The 21,606-nt window shown below is 32.4% G+C and overlaps 1 protein-coding gene across 2 annotated transcripts; it reads right to left on the bottom strand.

Annotated features, from left to right (window-relative positions):
- Positions 1–11,354: 11,354 nt before the first annotated feature.
- On the bottom strand, positions 11,355–20,017 carry LOC107872514 (ATPase GET3A-like). Of its 2 annotated transcripts, XM_047413203.1 has the most exons (8): positions 19,606–20,017; positions 16,547–16,791; positions 15,841–15,962; positions 13,249–13,399; positions 12,913–13,023; positions 12,337–12,475; positions 12,072–12,187; positions 11,390–11,665 (listed from the first exon to the last, which is right to left on the bottom strand). In XM_047413203.1, exons 2-8 carry the CDS (start codon positions 16,760–16,762, stop codon positions 11,489–11,491), a joined length of 1,032 nt encoding a protein of 343 aa, XP_047269159.1. In that variant the 5' UTR covers positions 16,763–16,791; positions 19,606–20,017; the 3' UTR covers positions 11,390–11,488. The 2 variants fall into 2 exon arrangements, with proteins under 2 accessions (XP_016574665.2, XP_047269159.1); XM_016719179.2 differs by lacking the exon at positions 19,606–20,017 and having other exon boundaries at positions 11,355–11,665; positions 16,547–17,103.
- Between the last annotated feature and the right edge of the window lie 1,589 nt (positions 20,018–21,606).

Raw genomic sequence — 21,606 nt, 5'->3', positions numbered from 1 at the left:
GAGTCTAACATATGAACTCAATTGAAATTGTAAAAAATAAATGTTCAACATATTGCATCAGATTTCTTATCTGTTGTAAATTATCAATCAGATTAGGTAACAACAAATTACAAATCTGATGTAAATTATTAAACAGATTAAGTCATCTATTGCGATAAATTACCAATCTGTTGTAAATTATCAAATGGATTGTCATATGTCACAACAAATTACCCATATTTTGTAAATTATCAAATAGGCATTGCCATCTGTTGTGGCTGACCTTATGAGAACTCACCCCTAGTCCTAGATTAATCGATAGTTTACCCTAAGAGAACTCACCCCTAGTCCCAGATTACTCAATCAAGGTATTAGTACCCTAGTCCTAGATTAATCAATTAAGGTATTAGTCTAACATATGAGGTAGTAGGAATCGATTCAGCTCTGAGTGATCAATTGCCGACTCTGGTCGGGAGGAACATAGTATCGTTTCATCATGCAATTGATAAAAGACTCAATTGAAGTTGTACTTGACCCTATGAGAACTCACATTCAATTAAGGTATTAGTCTAACATATAAACTCAATTGAATTATATATAAACAAATGCTTAACCTATTGCAACAGATGCTTTTTCTATTGGATCAAATCAAACAGATTATGTAATTTGTTTCAATATATTACACATCTATTGTAAACTATCAAACAAATTAAGTCATCTGTTGTAACAGATTACCCATCTATTGTAAATTATCAAATGGATTGAGTCATATGTTGTAATAGATTACTTATCTGTTGTAAATTATCAAATAGGCGATGTCATCTAATGTAGTTGACATTATGAGAACTCACCCCTAGTCCTAGATTAATCAATTAAGGTATTAGTTGGACATATGAGGTAGTAAGAATCTATTTGGCTTAGAGTGATCGATCGACGACTCTTGTCGGGAGGAACGCAGTCCCATCTCATCATGCATTTGTCAAAAGACTCAATTAAAGTTGTAGTTGACCCTATGAGAACTCACCCCTAGTCCCAGATTATTTAATTAAGGTATTAGTTGAACATATAAGGTAGTAAGAATCGGTTCGTCTCAGAGTGATCGATTGATGACTCTTGTTGGGAGGAATGCAGTACCGTCTCATCATGCAATTGCCAAAAAACTCAATTGAAGTTGTAGTTAACCCTTTGTGCTCATTCATCCATCCCTAATTCCACCTAGATCAATGTAGGTACTATTATTAATCTTAACATTAAGTTAATGAGAACACATTTTAACTCAGAGTGATCGATCGGCGACTCGGGTCGGGATGAACACAATACTAATACCATGTAAATACGACTCAATTGGATTTGTAATTGACCCTGTGAGCTCATTCATTCATTCCTCATTCCACCTAGATCGATGTAGGTACTATTAGTAATCTTAACATTAAGTTAATGAGGATCTCATTCTTTCATTCGTAGTTCATCCTAAATCAATTACAATGAAATCTGTTGCAACAAATAACTGAGCTGTTGGAGAATTTCAAACAGATAACAATATCTGTTGCAACAGATGACATTTCTTATTTAATTATCAAATAGACATTTGCATCTGTTATGACGGATGACTGAGGTATTGGAAATTTTCAAACAGATATTGATATCTATTGTAACAGATAACGTTTCTGATTTAGTTATCAAATGACATTTCTATCTGTGACTGAGCTATTGGGATTTCTCAAACAGATATCTAAATCTGTTGCAACAGATGACATATCTGTTTGAAAATATTTTTATTTTCTTTTAATTTTAAAGCAAACTACTGTCCGAGTAGATAAAGTAGTAGTACTACTAAAGGCGGTAAAAAATGTTTCTTGGATAACTCAAAAATCTCATTGAGTAGTCTTGTCCTGTCTTTTCAATGTCACCCGTTTTCTTCCTCGTGTCCCTTAAATTATTGGTGAATATTAATTAATGAATATTGAAACCCCTAATACTTCTTCTTTTTCATATTGACTTGGCACTCCCATCAGGAAAATATTAATTAGGGGTTTATTTATAACCAAATTAGCCTTATTAATTATGCTTTGTAAATATAAATTTGAATAGATACACTTTGTTTATTCATTTAATATTAATGGTAGTACATCTAGAAATTAGAATTATCTCATCTCTCCCCTCCTCTCCTTCAGCCTTAAATCTCTCATCTTTTTTCTTTCTATCCTCTTTAGGGTTATCACAACCTTTTTTTCTCTCCTTTTTCTTAAAAATTTTTGTTCGGATCTAAATCGATCGATATCCATGTCTTATATTCCTCAACTGAAATTGCTGTTTTGACCCCCTTTTGACATTGTATGATATGATTCACTATTGCTCTTTCATTCTCGTCTTCTTCTTGCAACTTTATTTACATCTTTTTGTTTATTCAATTACCATTTTCCCATATCATATTTATTTAAAAAATTTGAAGGAACTTTTAATTGTTGAATAAACATACTGAGAATTTTTATTATAAGATGTAAAAAAATCATCTGTTGGGAGAAGTTTAAAAGCTTTGTTGGCAGTATCATTTTTTTATGTATTTTGTTTGTTTCTTTATTGTTGATGTTGCTATTGATGTTGTTGGTGGGGCTGGCATTGTTGGAACTTATGGTGTGGTGTTGTTAGTGGGTTTGGCATTGTTTGAACTTGTGGTGTGGTTTAGACGGTGAGTGCTTCTTAGCTTAAAAATAGTGGAGTCCGAACAATCAACACAAGGCGTAAGGGAGAAAAAAGTAAAAAGTTTAAAGTGAATAAGAAGAGAAGAGTTGGTTACCAAAATTTAAAAAATATGTGCTGAGTGGGAATTGAACTCAAGACCAAAAGAAATAAATAGCCTTAAGCACCCATAAACAACAACTAAGCTAACCAAACAACTCTTACTATGGGTGCTCACTGATTAGATTATATATATTTTTTTCTTTATTTCCACATACATATGTAAAGTTCTATACGAGTTCATTCTGTGCTCGCGCACCCGGAGGACTCCATGTGGGTCCGTCCCTTGTTATTAATGGTGTTGGAACATAGGATGTATGCTTCTTTGTAGTTGATGATGTTGTTGGAACAAATGTTGTTGTTTTCTTTGTTGTTAATGTTTTTTATTTGTTATTTGTAGTTTATGTTGCAACAGACGGAGCAACTGATGGAACAAATCAAACCACTAGCAAGGTTGCTATATATTCTAACAGACTCCATATCTGTTGCATCAGACTCCATATCTGACACAACAGACTCCATATCTGACACAAACTATCTGGGATTTATGTGTTGTGTGTGGTGTTACTTAAATAAAATTGGTGACTTTATTAATATGTAAATTTAAAAAACGGATCTAAATACAATATTTTATCTTTTTGTTGTATTCTCGAAAGAAACAGATTGGTGATCTGTTGTAAAATATATTCCACCTGTCAGATAACTTACAATATATGAACAATCTGTTGCAATAGATGTATATATCAATTTGCTTTTTCATCAGTTGTGGCGTCTGTTGTAACTTGCTAATCATCTGTTTATTCAATTTCATCGAAAGCAATAGATTTTTCTAAACACTTCTTGGCCAAACTCAATTTTTGCTCTTGGATTGCTTCTCTTTTTTTTCTTTGCATCCTTCAAGCAGGCCTCCAAATTCAATTTTTGCCCTCAATCCAATAGCAAAAATTTAGTTTGGTTGAAGGATGCAAAGAAAAAAAGAGAAGCAATCTAAGAGCAAAAATTGAATTTGGCCAAAAAGTGTTTAGAAAAATCAATTGCTCTCGATGAAATTGAATAAACAGATGACTAGCAAGTTGCAACAGACGCTACAACTAAAGGAAAAGCAAACTGATATATCCATCTGTTGCAACAGATTGTCCATATGTTGTAAGTTATCTGACAGGTGGAATATATTTTGCAACAGATTACCAATCTTTATCTTTTAAAAATACAACAAAAAGATAAAATGTTGTATTTAGATCCATTTTTTTCTAATTTACTTATTAATAAAGTCACCAGTATTATTTAAGTAACACACACAACACATAAATCTCGAATAGTTTCAGCAATATTGCATTAAATCCTAAATAGTTTGCTAATTACATTGTATCCTGGAATTTTGAATTGTGATACATATGTTAAGCAGTGATACATATAGCATATGTATCACTAGTAAATATGAATCCGGGATTTTATGTAATTTTTTAAAATATTAAGGGATATTATGTAATATTTTGTCTTAAATATGGGATTTATGTAATTTTTTCTTTTAAGGGATATGAACAGTCGTGGCTTTTTGTTTGACTAAGTCCAGTCCCTTCCAATTCTCAATCATTTTATAAATAGGTCCCTCCGGCCTCCTCACTCACTCTCACTCACTCTCGTTCATTCTACTATACTTACAATACTAATATGTCAGATCCAAATTCGTATAAGAAGGTTCATATCGAGTCCTTGCAGGAATTTCAAAGGCAGTTTGATGAACTCTAGAGAGATTTGGCCGACTTTCGAGCAAGGCTGAGGAGGGCCCTGCTGCTGCCGGACAAAAATTGTCAGGTTGACAATAATAATAGTAATAATAATAATAATAATAATAATAATTAAGTTATGTTTTTTCTTTCTTTTAGAGTATGTATTTCCCCTTTTTATATCCGATCTACCTATAAGGGATTCAAAAAAATTCATGTATATGTTTGGTTTGATTTGGTTTGGTCGATTTTGAATTTTTAATTCTTATTCAATATTTAATTATCATTCTATTTATTCCCTATTCAAAACATGTCGGCAGTTGGAGTTAGGGATGCGGTGAGAAATTCTCCTAAAAATTGTTCGTTAATAAATAATAAGGAACTAAATTATATTATAATCGAAAAAGAAAGATTATTTAATTTAAAAAAGTCACAACATTGGATTAATTTAATTAAGATATATATATATATGATGATATGATTTTTAAGAAAAAAGTTAGTGAATAGTCGTGACTGTGACTTTTGTCTAAACACATTCAACAAACAAACAAAAACAAAAAACGCTTCTGATGCATCAAATTCCTCATCTATTGCGACTTATGAATCAGTTAGAAGAAATTAAAAAAGCTCCTTAAACAGATGGTCAATTTATAGCAACAGATGGTATATCTGTTGAAATAGATGGGTTATCTGATGCAACAGATATACAATCTGTTGCCATAATCAATTAATAAAAATGGTTATTAAAGAAACGGAAAGATTAAGTCACCACCATCTTGATTTAATTAAGTCATTTCTTTTCACAGAAAAGAATAAGGAAATAAATGATAAACACAATTTAAATCATAAAAAACTCACCAGAAATATTCTTGTTTTTAAATCTTCTTTATTAATTTATATAATTAAAAAGTCAAAAAATTTGGATGTCATGTAGATAATTTTTTTAAAAGATATATATATTATACGTTGCAACAGATATATTATCTGATGCAACAGTTGAACTATTTGTTGCAACAGATGATATATCTATTGTAATAGATAATTTATCTGATGCAACAGATATATAATCTGTTGTGCAACTCAGTGTAAAAAATAAAAGGTTGCTGGAAAGAACTAATTATTTTAATAATTATAAAGCTAAGCTTCAAGCTGAAAAGTCATGACCTATCATAATATTGATTAATTTAATTAAGTCATAACTTTTTACAGTAATCAAGGATGTCATTAATAAATGGAGGTGAACAGTTTTGCCTTGAAATCTTCTTTATTAATTTATATAATCAAAAAGTCAAAAAATTTGGATGTCATGAAGATAATATATTTTTTTTTAAAAATATATATATTATATGTTGCAACAAATATATTATCTGATGCAACAGGTTATCTATTTGTTGCAAATCATGATATATCTATTGTAACAGATGATTTATCTGATGCAACAGATATATTATCTGTTGTCCAAGTCGGTGTGAAAAAAAAGGTTCCTGAAAAGAACTACTTATTAATAATATTAAAGCTGAAAAGTTATGACCTATCATAATATTGATTAATTTAATTAAGTCATAACTTTTTACAGTAATCAAGAATGTCATTAATAAATAGAGGTGAACAGTTACGATTTTTTGCCTAACTCATTCAAGTTCAATCCTCTATAAATAGGTCCCTCCTTACTCAATCGTTCGTTCTACTACACGCTATTTATTCCCCGCTCTTGTTACACCTTCAACTACTTTCTCTTCAAGGACTTGATAGCTTTTTCCTGTCTCTGGTAAGTTTTTTTTTTTAATTTTTGTGTAAATATTTGTTGTATTACATTACATTACATTCGAATTCTTTCTTTCCTTTACCTTTGTGTTTACGTATGTGTTTTGTCAACTTATGTATTTTTTAGATATGGCTGATCCTGTGTGGGATGTCACTATTTTACGAGACACCATAAGGGAACTGCAGAAGGAGGTTCATGACCTGCATTGGGAGTTGGCCGCCGTCAGAGTAAGGATGCTGCGGGAGATCCGCAGGCTGCGGAGGGTGCTGCTGCTGCCCTTTGAAGATTGGCCGGCTGGCCATACAAATAATAATGATGTTAATAATGATGATAATAATAATTAAGCTTTTTTTCTATTATCTATGTATTTTTTTTGTTTGTTTTATAAAAATTTATATTTGATGCACTTGACTTTTTATTTATTATTTAATTTTCGTGCTGTCTATTTCTATTTCTTAACGAATGACATGTCTAGAATTAAGGAATAATTTGATTCCAGTATCAATAGCAAGAACATATGAGTTATCTGTTAGGTTTTGTGTGTGACAGGAGCTGTATTTTGTTGTTCGAAACATATTAGTAATTTGATGAAACAGATTATTTATCTGTTGAAATAGATTACTAATCTGGTGCAACAAATTATTTATCTGTTGAAACAGATTACTAAACTGGTGCAACAGAATACCCATCTATTCGATTCATAATCATATTACGGGCACCTAGAACCCTTAAACATGAATCCAACATGAGTCTACTGTTACAACATGACATTTATCTGGTGCCGCAGATAATGGATCGGTTTAAACAGATTGCTTTTGTATTGCATTCATGTTCATATGCAAACTATTGTTGAAAAAACAACACACTAGAAATTACCCAGATTCAACTAAAAAGCATAATCTGACTTACCAAAGTCTCCTCTTAAGTAAATTCCAAAGTTGAAAGTGATTTACGAAAGAAAATTTGACATAAGAATTTGGTTAAACAGCAGCAGTTGGTGTAACAACAACAACAACAACAACAATGGTCAACAAGAAGAATATGAAGTTCATAATGAAGTATAAGATGATGATAATGAATCAGAAGATGATGAATAAAGCAGCAGCAACAATGAACAACAAATATCGGGAAGAGAGAGAAAATAACAACGGATGAGGAGAGAGAAATAAACACATTTTTTCCCTTCGTTCCCCATTACATATTAACTAACATTTGAATCAAAGTGTAAATTTAAAAACTTGTGGGTTATTTTGAAAATTTTCAAACTTTCTTAAACCATAATGAAGTAATTGTCACCTCTACTCAATTATTAAGACTTGTGTCACCTACACCTTATTTTAAAACTCTTTTGTCACCTGTGGCCCAAACCCCTAGGTTTGTTGTAGGGTTCAAAATTCAGAGGGTGTCATGCGGAAGCTATTAGTTGCAAACCATTATAGTGATAATTCAGACGACAAAGAAAAGCATACTAAAAATATATTATTATAGGATTTGATCAAGCGACCTACATATTGAAAACTAATATCAAAAAACATAAAAAAACTATTTGGAGAAAATCTTCTTCTAAACAAGACTCATAACGACTACATTGTGGATGCTATATGTTATTGTATGAGAAGAAGGGGGTCTTCTATTTATGATTGTCCAAAAACTTTTCTCCAAGAAAGAGGTTAGCCAAATATGAAGAAGTTTTATATTTTTCTTTTTAGGAAAAGTAAAAGTAATTATGGTATTACTTTTATTTTTCTTTCAAGAAAAGTACAACTTTATTTTGGTGAGAAAATCAGGACAAAAACCCTAACATTTGTCACTCAATTTATTTTCAAGGTTTGTAAGTTTATTTATAAAAATTAAGTTCCGATATAATAAAACTACAAAAGTAGAAAACTATATGTTGAAATTAAGTCTAATAATAAGCTAACACAAAGTCACTCATATTAGTCTAATACATAAGTAGAGGTAAAGTAATAATTTATTAGAATCTTAATGGGTAATCAATAACCAAATATTGAAAAGTTGAAATCAAACTAATACACGATAATTTTTTTTATAAAACCAATAAAAGATTATTAATCCAAAAACGCAATAACAATAAACCAATTGATTGGTTCAAATTTTGCTAGAGCTGTTAATATGGACCACGCCTGTAATTTGATGGAGTTGGACTTTAGTTTTTACAGCCCATGTAAGAACTGAACTTTTTAGCCCGGGCCGGATAAGCCTGTGGCCCGTAGGGCTTGAGCAATGTGGGTTGGGCTATCCCGTGGGCCGACTCATAAGTCAAATACATGTAACTATTTAGATTGATTATTAGTATTTTTATTTGATTCGAAAGATATCATGTCAAAAGTAATTTAATTTCGCTATTAAAAGTATTTTTTGAGGTGTTAGAGACTTGATTAACAAGTATTAACACTATGTAATATTGTCTGATAATATTTATGTTTATTAACATTCTAAAATTAAATTATAAAATATTATGTATAAACAACATAAATCCCATCCTAAATTAAACTAATTACATAAGTTTCCAGATTGACTTTCTCTCTCCCAGATTTGGAAATATACATATACATGTCAATGTACCTCATACATAACTCCAATATATGAGGAAACTGTTTCTCCTTAAATTATGAAAAAAAATCAAATTCAATTATTCTCTTACTTTAATAACGACAGTAATTAATGTTCTGATTTTGTGGATGCTTAAAAATAGTAAGTATAATTCAAATTCAAAAAATATCGTGAAACATCTTTTTTTATCTCCCTAAAATAACCAACGACGTCGCCGCTGGTTTATGACTGTCACCGTTATTCACCATTCAACTCCTCATCCTCACAACAGTGAACATGCAAGAGCGACCAACCAGCAAGATCGACGTCATTTCTCGTTTCTCTCCTACTGTCGCCATCACCAGCGCCATCACGAACAGTCAACCGTGCCTTCACTGCTTCCTCACGCCGGTGAACAAGCAAGGGCGACCAGCCGCCAAGATCGATAGCGTTTCTCGTTCCTCTCCCACTATCGCCATCACCAGTGCCATCACGAACAGCCAACGACGCCTTCTCCCCCTCTTAGTGTATTTATTTTTTAGTAAAAACTTGCACAGTATTGTATGAGAAATTATAATACATTACCCAGTTTGAATGATATTTTGACATTGTTTATGAAATTTACACGTATGGGAATGTAATACACATTTTTTTAATGTATAATGCCAGTGTTATATATATGATTTACGCTCCAACAACAACATGTTCTTTATGTATGTGAATGTACTATACTTTCTATGTATGATTTATAGTTAAGTAAAAACATTTCACATTATATGTATGAGAACGTATTATTATTTACTTTCTATGTAGGATGCCAGTGTTATATGCATGATTTTACACTCCAACAATAGCATGTTTTATATGTATGAGAATGTATGATACTTTACTTTCTATGTATGATGCAAGTGTATTCGTGTTTGTTATATTTTACTTTCTATTATGACATTGCAAAAGCAGATAATTTGATAAAATGATACATGCAACCAAAAAGGAGAAATAATTTGGATATTATAGTTCAAATCAGCTTCCAAGTCATTGACTATAAAAATAATTGGATTTGATTTTATTTTTATAATAATTTGTAATGCATATTATAGTTCAAATTAAGGTATAGAAGAAATAATGGATCTCTCTTCTATAGTATAGAACAAATTTGAACGACATAAAATAAAATGTATTATTTGATTTTATGAAAATTTATTATGAAATAAATTATTTTCATAATAGTTTGAAATAATAGACCAACTAATTATTATGGAAGTTTATTATGAAAAAAAATTATTTCCATAATAATTTGAAATAATAGACCTTATTTGAACAAATTTGAAACCCCCAAAATCACGTAGCTTGAAATTAGGCGTAAAATAAGGAGTGCAATAAAAGAACAAAATTTGGACTAAAAATAGAGTAAAAATCGAATGTTTTGGGATGTATGAGGCGAAGAGAGAGAGTCTAAAAGGAAGGGATTCTATGTAATTAATATGAGATTTTTGTAATTACTTTTCAAATAAGGAATTTTATGTAATAAGTAATAGTTACCTTGTGTATATATGTAATTTTTTGAAATATTATTTTTAAAAAAATGGACTGACCCGTGAGGCCCGCAGCCCACAGAGTAATGATGTGAGTTTGGTGTTTTTTGGCCCATCATTTTGATGAGCAAGCCCGGCATGACTCATCAAACTTAAAGCCCATGTGAGCTTAGCCCGGCTGGGCTGGGCCGACCTGTATTAACAACTCTAATTTTTGCACACCCCTAGTTGAAATACCAAATACCCAAATATATGATGTGAAGATTGTTCATAGGCTGCAAAACATCCTTTTTGAAAAAAAAAAAAATTTACTGTAGGGGAAGGAAATGGGAGAGAGGATTAAAAGATTAGGGATCGAACCCTCACCAATAAGGTAAAAGTTTAGGTTGTCAATTACGACGAAAGATTTCCCTAGAGTGTGAATCATCAATGTATTACATAGAAGGAATTTTCCCCATTTTGTATTTGGCATGCCTAACTCTGGTTGTGTGAGCTTGCTCACATTGGTGATTTCAGCTTGAATAAAGGAGGAAGGGTTGTGGTGCGGTGACAGCCAATGTAAAACTAGCAAACTCACGATGAATTCTCATAATACATATTTGTATGTTATTGGTTTGAGATTGTTCAAATCGAGAAATATGATTAGTCCGAATTTATATAGTCAACCCCAACTTATTTGAAATTCAAGTTGGTGAAAAAAACGTTGTATAAGCTATATGTTTGCAAAGATAAACTCTTGTCATTTGGTGTATAGGGCAGTCTTAATCTCACGACTCACATTTGTTGCAAAGCCTTCCTATATGTCTACTCTTCACCTCTAATCCACCTAAAACAATTCTTGAGCAGTTGTTTATGAAAAAAAGAAGACTAGATTGATAGAAATTACAATGGAAAGAAACAATTTCTCCTTTTGTGAATATAGATCAAAAGCATCTTTTAAGAGACATAGCTTAAAGTTTTGAACACCCTTAGCAAAGATTTTAGTTTCGTCACTGTTTGTATGAACCGAATAATCAAGAACCTCAAAGAAGCATATTGTAAGACCAAGAAGCTAGATTTTTTGCCCTTTAGAAGGCACAAAAGAACTTCCATATCAATGAATAAAACAATTAGTGTACGTGCTGATCCTCTCAAACAAAATAATTTGTTCAATGACACTATTTCCATAACATTTGAAAAGTCTTTCTATATCAAACCTGATTTTTTCCTTTTCTAATTTTTTCATATTCTGCTTCAGCATCTTTCAACTGTTCTTTCAGTTTTGCTATTCCACTCTCCAACTCTTCCGCTGAACAACGCGCACGAGAAGGTTGGTATGGTGTTAGAAAATGATACTTGAATGCTTTCAGATCTTCAACACCACAAACCTATCCACAATGAAAGAAGTTTAAGTGAGTTGCAATTGGTTTGACAAGAAATGTCATGCCCAATCTCCATTATTTCCTTGATCAGAATTACTCCCTTTGGCACATTTTATAATGTCTGAAAAGGTGCGGAGTTTAAGAAATTAAATAACTTTTTGTATGTAAGCTAGATAAACCAGAAAGAGAAATGTGTCACTCTCTTTGGGGCAGAAGAAAAAGGAAAGTGCAGATTATCATAAAACTTTGCTTCAGGAATGAGTTAGAAATATATAATCTTAATAGAGGATACTATAATGCACTAACTATACACCGTAGAGAAGATTTTATGGCAAGTATCCTCTTTGAATTTGCCAAAAGGAAAATGGAAAAAGAGTGGTCTTATATATATGAGAGAAAGATATCTTCGTACCTCTTGTGGTAGCAAAGGCAGCTTAGTAATATTGAAGTCATCATATAACGTATAGAACTGATCCAAGTACTTTTGTTGCATCCGCATTCTAGCCTTCAGCAACTGGGATTCAACAACTGAAAATAGTCACTAGTCAACGAGTTATGTTTTCTCTTGCACAGGAACAAGTTATTATAACCAAAATGAGAATAAGAGAGACAATGAAAACCGATTAGAAGGAAAAACAACAACTGAGAAATCACTTAAAGAAGCAGAGCTTGTGTACCTTCTACATCAAAGAGCACTTGGTTAATTATAATGTTGTGCGTATCAATCTCAAATCTAGTGAGTTCCTGAACAAGTCTTTCAGTCTCATACAGAGAGAGGAACTCCGGAATGCAAACACAAACAAATGTCGTCATGTCCTATAAAAAGTGGTGCTATCTCGTAAGCAAAATATCGAGTAAGTAAACAAATAACATAAGGAAATTCAGCATTCAGACATTATTAGGAATCACTGTAAGGAACTTTTCCTTGCCCCGAACAAGACAAGAAGCAGGTTCCACCAATAAAAAGTAAGACATAAGATAAATTTGATCAACATGCAACACTAGTTGAATGTATGTCCTTTCCCTCCGTGAAAGATCTAACATATATAGTTAAAGAAACTAAAAGGCTCAGATAATGCATGACCATCTGAACTCAAATTTTCTCCGATTTGTCAATTGTTGCAAGATATGAAAGAATGCATGACCCCAATGGACTTTGGACTAAATTTTGTCACTATGTTTCCACCTACAATTAAGGGATATAAAATAATTTCTTCATAAAAATAAATGACCATTATTAGGAAAGCACTTACTGGGTCCTTAAATTGTCTGTTCACTTGTTCAATAATATCTCTCATGGCTTCCAATTTGCCTAGAATTGCATCCTCGCCAAATTCATCGTCAACACCAAAGATACGAGTCATCTGTGATTGCCAATACTTTGTATTAATAATAGATATACAAACACATATCATCCACTTCCTACAATCTGGCTTGAACTTTCATGCTTGCAGATGAAATGAACAATAATTTTGCACACATATACTCCAAATAGCAGCTCAATGGATCTTCTTGTTAGCTTCTTAAAAGGGGAAAACTGGAATATCAAACGGTTCTGTTGTTTTTCTTCGTAGGGAAGGGGATTTTACCTGACTTAGCACGCCACCAAATCTGCTCTTCAAACTCATTACTTTCGCAAGCCCCTTCTCTAGTGTCGATGGGAATTGTAACAGCCGGAGAGTGTGTCCCGTTGGCGCTGTATCAAACACTATTACAGAGTAATCCATTGTTCTCACCAATCTAGAAAGAAGCAAATCAAATGAAATTGAAGTCTAAATGACAAAAAAAACACCAGAAGTGTAAATATAACTAGACTACACTTTTTTTTTCGCGTCTTCATCTATCATAGAATAATAACATATAACATAAGCACTATCAATGTACTATCACAGGATGAAACTTAGCTATAGAAAATGCTGGAGGAAAAGATTATGTGATATGATACTGATCTCAAGGAAAGGGAAAGAAAATGAACACTTTAAATTGGAACAAAATCCCACAATCTAGTTTCACCTATAACTAGCACATGTATTCGGAAGTTGAACCTCGTCCTGCAACTCAGAAGCTTGTTATGTACGATGAACTACTGCAATTGCCCTGATTCTAACCATTGTTTACCTGATAAGCAAGTGAAAGCGGCAGCTCGATCCCAAGAGTTTCGAGCGTAACCCCAAACACTTGAGTAATTTTACTCAAACATTCCAAATACCATGTCATAAAAGGAGAAAATGGGATAAACGGATGAGGCAAGTGAGCTCTCCACCAAGAATTGTAAAGCGTCATGACTAAGGGTTTTTAAGTATCCCACATTTTAAAACACATCCAAGAAATCACACTTGAGTGTGTGGAGGATCGATAATTCTAAATAAAAGATTCCGAGACTTTATAGCACAAAATTTATAATTATTGGTGTTATTTCTTATATTTGATACTTGGTTAACAAGGTTAGAAAAGGAACAAACTGCAGTGATAGTATTAAGGCTTAAAAGTTCCAATTCAGCTTAGAGATGACTTAAAGCAATAACATTGCAGTGGACTTCCTTACAATAATATTGACTTTCCAGATCTTTCTGCAAAGTAATACAAATCATGAAAATGAGAAAACTGGCCATGCAGCTAAAGAAAAGTTATAAATCCGAGGGAGAAATAAATACTGCATGATTTAAGACGGGCACAATTCGACTAGTTTCCAGGCCGCACAAAAGATAAACCAAGACAATTTTAATCATTTCCATGTTGGCTTTGAGTGTTTGTTATGCATGCATCACTGCATAACATGAAAAATCACTAACCCTCGTATATTTCTAGAACAACTCAATCGGGCTACTACACTGGTACTGCTCGCTAGGTCAAATGGTTTCCGGAAGTTCTGGAATTTAGAAGCCAATTACTGATTCAGTTGAGAATAATTTGAACTTGACTTTAGGACTTTGTGCTAGGCAGGTAATTGTTCCAATATAGTACTAAAAGTTTGACCCTGGTAGATATCTAAAACAGAAATTTTACAAAAGGACCAGAACCTCATTGTATATTCATGCACACACATTCAACTATAGCGACATGAGAAAGCAATTTCCCTATATAGCTCCTTCAGTGTTCAATGAAACTTATGTGCTAATGTATGGAGTAGGATTAGCTTGCTGCTGCAACTTCTAACCTCATGATCTGCAAGGTGAAATCTCATGCTCTTTCCTTAACCGAATGAGCAGAATAGAAATTCTAGACAATCTCGCAACCCAAAATGTATTATCTTGCTATCTAGATTAAGATATACAACTGAAAGTTTAAACTCAGGCTAAATAATTTCAGTTGAAAGATGCTAATATGATCATTAAGAAAAGAGAAACCTGAATATTTTGAAAATATAAACGATTAATTGCAGTGATCCTCTTCATGTTGCTTGATATACTGTATTACAATATCTCCAGACACAAATTGCAAGAAATCATCCAAATTGAATTTACTATGTCCTTGCTCAACAAATCTAATGCTAACGACTGCACAAAAAATGGCAAGTTGGGTAAGTTTTTACACTCCAACTTTAGAGGGTACACAAGCATCTCTTTTTCATCCATAAATGCAGTAGACTAATATCGAATAAATGGTACTCTCGCTGAGAGTAATTTAGCTATGGTCTTCCTGGAAGTATCAAATGCCACTAGGAATTGTATAAGCTGGAAACCTGGACCTAGAAATTTATCTGCTGGTATAATTGATATTATTACACATACTATCTTGTTCTTCAATTTTATTATTACATGTTGTTTCCTTTGCTTCGATTACCATATTTATGTGATGTTGCTATTGTTCTCTTCTCCATTATGTCCAGCGCGACTGCTTCACTATTATAGTTTCCTTTTGATATTTGATTTTATTATGCTTTACTTGAGTTGAGGAAGCAGTCTCTCTACCTTCAGAAGGTAGTGTTAAGGCTGCAGACACACTCCCCTCCCCAAACCCCTCGTGGGATTACACGGGGTATGTTGTTGTACATGCAATAAACTAATACCACCTTGTGTATTATCATATAGTCCATTGCTATAAGTTATTATTGCTTAGGATCAGATAAGGCTCAATCTAAGAATAGATCTTTCACACTTTGAAAAATAATAGAAATATTCAGAGTACTTGACTTATTTCTTTGATCTTCTTTTTATGTGTCGTGAAGAAACGCCACTTACTTTAGCATCTCAGCAAAACTCATAGCTTCATCAATTCCTGGAACTGCATTAGCCAAATCTGAGAAAAAACCGTCCACCCCTTCCGAACCACCTTCTTCATTCTCTATAGTTGGATCAACTTCCTAAAGAACAAAACTTCAATCATAAAATCATTACCCCATAACGACATATCAGAATGAAATTGACAATAAACTGAAAAAGCTACATAATTCAATAAAATCTGAGGTAAAGGTCACTCTTTGGAATCGCTGCAGTACACAATTTGCACGCATTACACTCAACAACAAATTATATACACAGTTAGTGCTAAGAGAATTTTTACACTGTCATATCACTTTAACAGGAAAATAACATGTAACTGTCTGTAATAAGCCGAACTAGTTACATAAAAATTATAACAAACAACCTGTTATAACATGTTAAATTACAAGAATATAGTAACAAACATTACATTATCATTGTATATAAGTTAAATCCTAAGGTATTAAAGTCAGTGTTTGAATAGAACTTGTAAGTATTCAGCAATAGCAATGCACTCTATGGACAGAGTTACTCAGGCACACAATTTGGATCACACACCATGATTTAAAAAATAAATGAAATGACAACGCACATTGATTGAAACAACAAATCACATGGACCAAATGTTTTTGTTTACGAGCCAGGTAACCAAAAACCAGAAAATAAATAAGATCTAACGTAATACCATGGCGTATAAATTGGTGAATCCATTAACGACAGTGGGAGTTTTAGCGAAACGCTGTTGAAATGCATCGCTAAGATTGTGAGCTGGATCAGTTGATATGATTAGAACAGATGATCGGACCTGAGAAAGGAGGATTCCTAATACAGAACTGCACGTCGTTTTCCCTACACCGCCTTTTCCGCCTACGAATACCCATTTCAATGTGTCCTGTTCCATTAGATTACGTACTGTACCTTCTGGTAAATCTGCATTATTCAAAGCCATCAATATATAAGTAGTTAAATGACTATGTGGTTGGTAGATCATACGTTGCCTAATAGCAATTGATAAAAGATTTGATGATGTTGGGAGTTTGTTCTTTCATGATTCATTATTTTTGAGGCATCAAAATGGAAATGGTAAATCTCTACAACTAACAAAACTGATAAACTCAATTTATTGTTTGAACAATTACGTTCAACTCCAATTTTTTTAATCAAAATTTATATTTTATAACACTAGACATTGTGTCTCCAAAAGAATTGGCAAAAGGGCTACTTTCAAAACTTATTTTGCCAAATAGCCACTAAATTTCCTTTTTATTCAATATTTAGAGTTAGGTTCAAAAAAGTGGGATCCGCATGTGGGCCAATCGACCTTTTTAACATTTTCAAATCTTGAGGAATTAAATAAACTACACATAACTACCTCAATTTCCTTCAATATTAAACTAAACCCCATCCCTCTCCTCCAAAGCTCCTTCTCTTCCCGCTACTCCCAAGAAAAAAATTTCAAACTCCATTTTTGCTTCATCTTCTTCTCCAGCGGCAAAGGTCTCCATTCTTTGTATTAAGATAAGTTAAAATCAAGTTTCAATAATTTATAGATCCATTTTACCAATTTTTATTTGTTATCTGTTTTGTAGTGAACCCTAGTATAAGAATTTTTTTTTTCTGAATATGATTGATTAAATAGTGAAAATGTGAAAATTTTATAGCTAATTAGTTTGATTTCATAGCAATAGTTGAGTTTTAATTCTGCACATTTGACAGAATTTTTCGTTGATTACGCTGTTGGATTTTGAACTTTTTAAAAGAAATTTTTCTTTAGTTCTGGTATTTTTGTGTACTGCATTACTGAATGACAAGATAATTCTTAGTTATTTTGGCTATTCGAATTGAGCATTGACCCATTTCTATTAGTAAATTTTTGGTCTATGAATTGACAATGCCCTAGGTTGTGTTAAATTTTTAGGTATAGGATTTTTTTTTTCAAATATGATTGATTAAATAGTGAAAATATGAAAATTTTATAGCTAATTAGTTTGATTCCGTAGCAATGGTTGAGTTTTGATTCCACATTTTTGACTGAAAATTTTTCGTTGATCACGCTGTTGGCTTTTGAATATTTTTATAAAAAAATTGATTCAGTTTTGATATTTTTGTGTACTGCATTGTTGAATGGTGAGATAATTCTTAGTTATCTTGTCTGTTTCATTTGAGCATTGACCTTTTCTATTAGTAGACTTGTGGTCTATGAGTTGACAACGAAAAAATAATTTTTAGGTGTAGATTTTGGAGATTATGTGTAATGCTAGAGTTGATGTTAAAGGCACTGCTGGTACCATATCTGATTGTGCCTCTAGCAGTAAAGAAGAAGTAGTGAGGCAGTTGAAAATGCCTCTAAAAGGAAAAGAACTGAAGCGAAAGAGTCAGAATCAAATTCGAAGACCATAAAGGAGATACATAAATATGTCGATGAGTCTAGTAAAAGCGTTGAGTCTAGTGATGATGTTGCTGAGTTTAGTGGTAGTGATGATAGTGAAAGGAGTGAGGATAGTGAAAAAAATAGTGTTGATGGGGATAATGATCCCTTGTTCATGCCATTTTGTTCAAAGTACATTTTCATGAAACAGTATGACCTTCGGACTTTGATGAACAAGGTTGGATCTTTCCTGACAAAAATATCAGTGAGATTAAGGATGATTGCATACCAGGATTTTAAGAAAATTATTATTGACCAAAATTTGAAGAAAAGATTTAAGAAGTCCCATTTTGGACACTTGAGAAACATGTCGCAACATCTTAAATTCAATGGATAGATGGTCCATTATTTGTTGTTGTGACGTGTTAAGAACGATAAGTGATTATGTATAAACAATAAGCCTTCTTATTTTGGCTTAAAGGAGTTTTGTTTGATCATGGGGTTGAGCTGTTTATCATACACCTATGAATTAAAATTGAAGAAGGTGTTAGAAAAAGGGAAACATTTTTGCTTTAAAGTGATGAAAAAAAATTCCATCGTACAACTTGTTATAGTTGAATAAAGGGAATAAGTTCAACGAGGATCAGAAGTGTAAGTGTTGTTTACTGTGATTTTTGCATACCATGTTGCTTGTAAAAGATTCAACGAAGGTTATAAACACAAAATTAATTTGAATGGTGGATTCTTTGAGTTTCTTCGAGAGTTAACCGTGGGAAAAAAAAATATTTCAATTAACCATGGATTATCTAAAAAAGAATACTGACCTAAAGAAGCAAACGAAAGTATTTTATGATAAAAAAAAGGCATCCTATACTCTATTTAGATTTCTTTGGGCATTCATGGTATCTATCATCAATCGTTTAGTCAGTTTATCATAGATTCTTATTTTATTTATACTCTGTCATAGACTATGATTCATTTGTTCATTATTGTATTAATTATATATTTGAATCTATGAGGTCTTTCCTCATCTTGAAAATTTTACTAGAAAATCAATGAATGAGCCCTTTTTCTTTCCTCGTATCCTCAGATCGCACACTACAAAAAGTGGCGAGATAATCAAAGGTGACCCATTCAAGTATAAAGCAAAAATTATCGAGGTATGTATTTATTTTATATTATGCAATAATATTACTGTAATATTAAATTTTATGTAATTATTAAATTATTTTTTATAGAACATGCACCTTACATCATGCCTACTGTCCGTGACATGAAGATGAATTATATGATTACGTTTAAGCCATATAACAACAAAGTGAATAATAACTTCTTCGATGGCTTGAAAAAAGATTTACAAGGGGTGGTTGTCTTACTTTAAACGGGGACAATGATGATGACAGAGATTTGGATGGTAACTCTATTGGAACACATGTTGGTGATGATGCTTGTTCGGATACCTCAAAAGTTGTAGTGAACACCTCTGTCGACGGAGATCTACATAAGTGTGTTGCTATGCTCAAGAAAGTCGTGTTAGATATTTCTTCCTACATCAAGAAAAAGGTTAGAAGAAGAAATAAAAGGATGAACAACAACATGAATAAGGTAACTTAATTTAATAATTGATGTAGTTAATTAATTTTCAGCTATATACTCTACTAATACTTTATAATATTATATAGTGCATGTGGACCTTGATGAAGTGGAAAGAAATAAGGAGGAGGAAAAAATTGATGAGTTGGCCACTATTGTAGTAGAAGAGGAAAAAAGAAGAAGAAAAGAAGCACGAAGAAGAAGAAATAGAAGAGAAATAAGAAGAAGAAAAAACAAGAGAGAAAGAAGATAATAAGGTTGAAGAAGAAACTAAAAAAGAAGAAGCAACAGATAAAAAACAGGAAGGTGAGAAAGAAGAAGAATCTGAGAAAGAAGCAACAAGAAGAAGAAGTTGAGAACGAAGAAGAAGCTGAGAAAGAAGAAGAACGTGAGAATGAAGAAGAAGCTGAGAAAGAAGCAACAAATGAAGAAGAAGAATCTGAGAAAGAAGCAACAGATAAAGAAGAAAAAGATGAGAAAAACGAAGAAGAATTAGTCAAAATTGATGAAGAAGAACATGAATAAAAAGCAGACAAAAAGGATCAAGAATAGAAAGAAGAAACAGAAGAAGTAGACAAAGAAGAGGCTGAACAAAAGAAGAAGAGGAAAAGAAGGAAGAAGAAAAATACAACCATGACGTGGTGATAGATATTGTTGATTTCATCAACGATAATATTTGTGTTGATGAAAAACAAGATATTTGAATGGTAATGTAGTGAAAGTTTAAGATAATTTTTTTATTTGGACAACAAATGAGTTGAATGATTGTTGGATGATATCACAAATAAATTTTCATTTTATGAAAGTTTTTAGAATTTGGTACCGAGTCTATTTTTATCAAACTGTGTTATTGTAGAAAATTTGAATATGCATTGTGTTATCATAGATGATACATTGTATGGTTAACATTATCGATGCATTTTAAGTTTTTCATATACTGCTAGCATAATCGACTATTACCATGCTAGTCAATTTTAAGTTGATGTGTAATTTGATCGGCTATGATTCTATGAATAGAAGTATTAATATTCTAGTAAAATAGAAATATTTTTATTTATTAAATCTCACTACATCCATGTTATACCTTTCCAAACAAAAAATACGAGCATTATACCGCATAACATCATTTTTAGGCCATTATTTTTTTTTGTCCAATACTAAATTTTGTTTTAGTTGATCCCTCTCTATTTGGATATCTTGTAGCAATACTTTTAAATGATTCCTCTTCTCTTGTAATACCCGTGCTTTTTCTTAGCTTGAAAATCATCTCAAGGATGTTAAAACTTGCTTTGAAATAAGAATTCATTTTTATACATGTGGTATTTCCATAATTTTCACTTCCTATCGCATGAGAAATTGAATAAGCTTTCCATCAATATATAATTCGCCCAAATTCGACACTCGGGCGAAGAGTTAGAGCCTTTTTAGTGAGATAGTGTTTGACCTGAGCCATCAGCGCGTCGCAGAGATAGCTCAAATGACAATTGTCAAATTCCAGTGTTTCTCTGTGTTACTGGCACGTTACGCCAAACTTCCAGGTCGTAGACAAGGTGGCAATGCGATAGCTCCACGTCGCGCCACCATGCAGTTTCTCAATTGTCAATTTTCAGTGACACGATGCGATAACACCGCATCGCGCCAAGGGCTCAACTCGAGAAATTTTACTGAAAATTTAATGACGTGTCCAGGGTTAAAAGGGTCAACTTTATACCCATATATAATCCCTTTAACACGTGATTCAACCACTTTTCACCCAAAACATATTAGTTTCTCTCAAGAACAAG

The sequence above is a fragment of the Capsicum annuum genome, chromosome 5 (assembly GCF_002878395.1).
Source record: "Capsicum annuum cultivar UCD-10X-F1 chromosome 5, UCD10Xv1.1, whole genome shotgun sequence".
NCBI lineage: Eukaryota > Viridiplantae > Streptophyta > Magnoliopsida > Solanales > Solanaceae > Capsicum > Capsicum annuum.
The sequence above is the reverse complement of the archived record's forward strand: the minus strand, read 5'-3'. Positions and strand labels throughout refer to the sequence as shown.

Coding starts and splice junctions, on each gene's coding strand:
- LOC107872514 (XM_016719179.2), bottom strand. CDS start 16,852: ATGATCTACCAACCACATAGTCATTTAACTACTTATATATTGATGGCT. Junction 13,400..15,840: donor AGTTTTGCTGAGATGCTAAA/GTAAGTGGCGTT, acceptor GCTTCTTTCTAG/ATTGGTGAGAACAATGGATT. Junction 13,024..13,248: donor TTGGTGGCGTGCTAAGTCAG/GTAAAATCCCCT, acceptor TGGCAATCACAG/ATGACTCGTATCTTTGGTGT.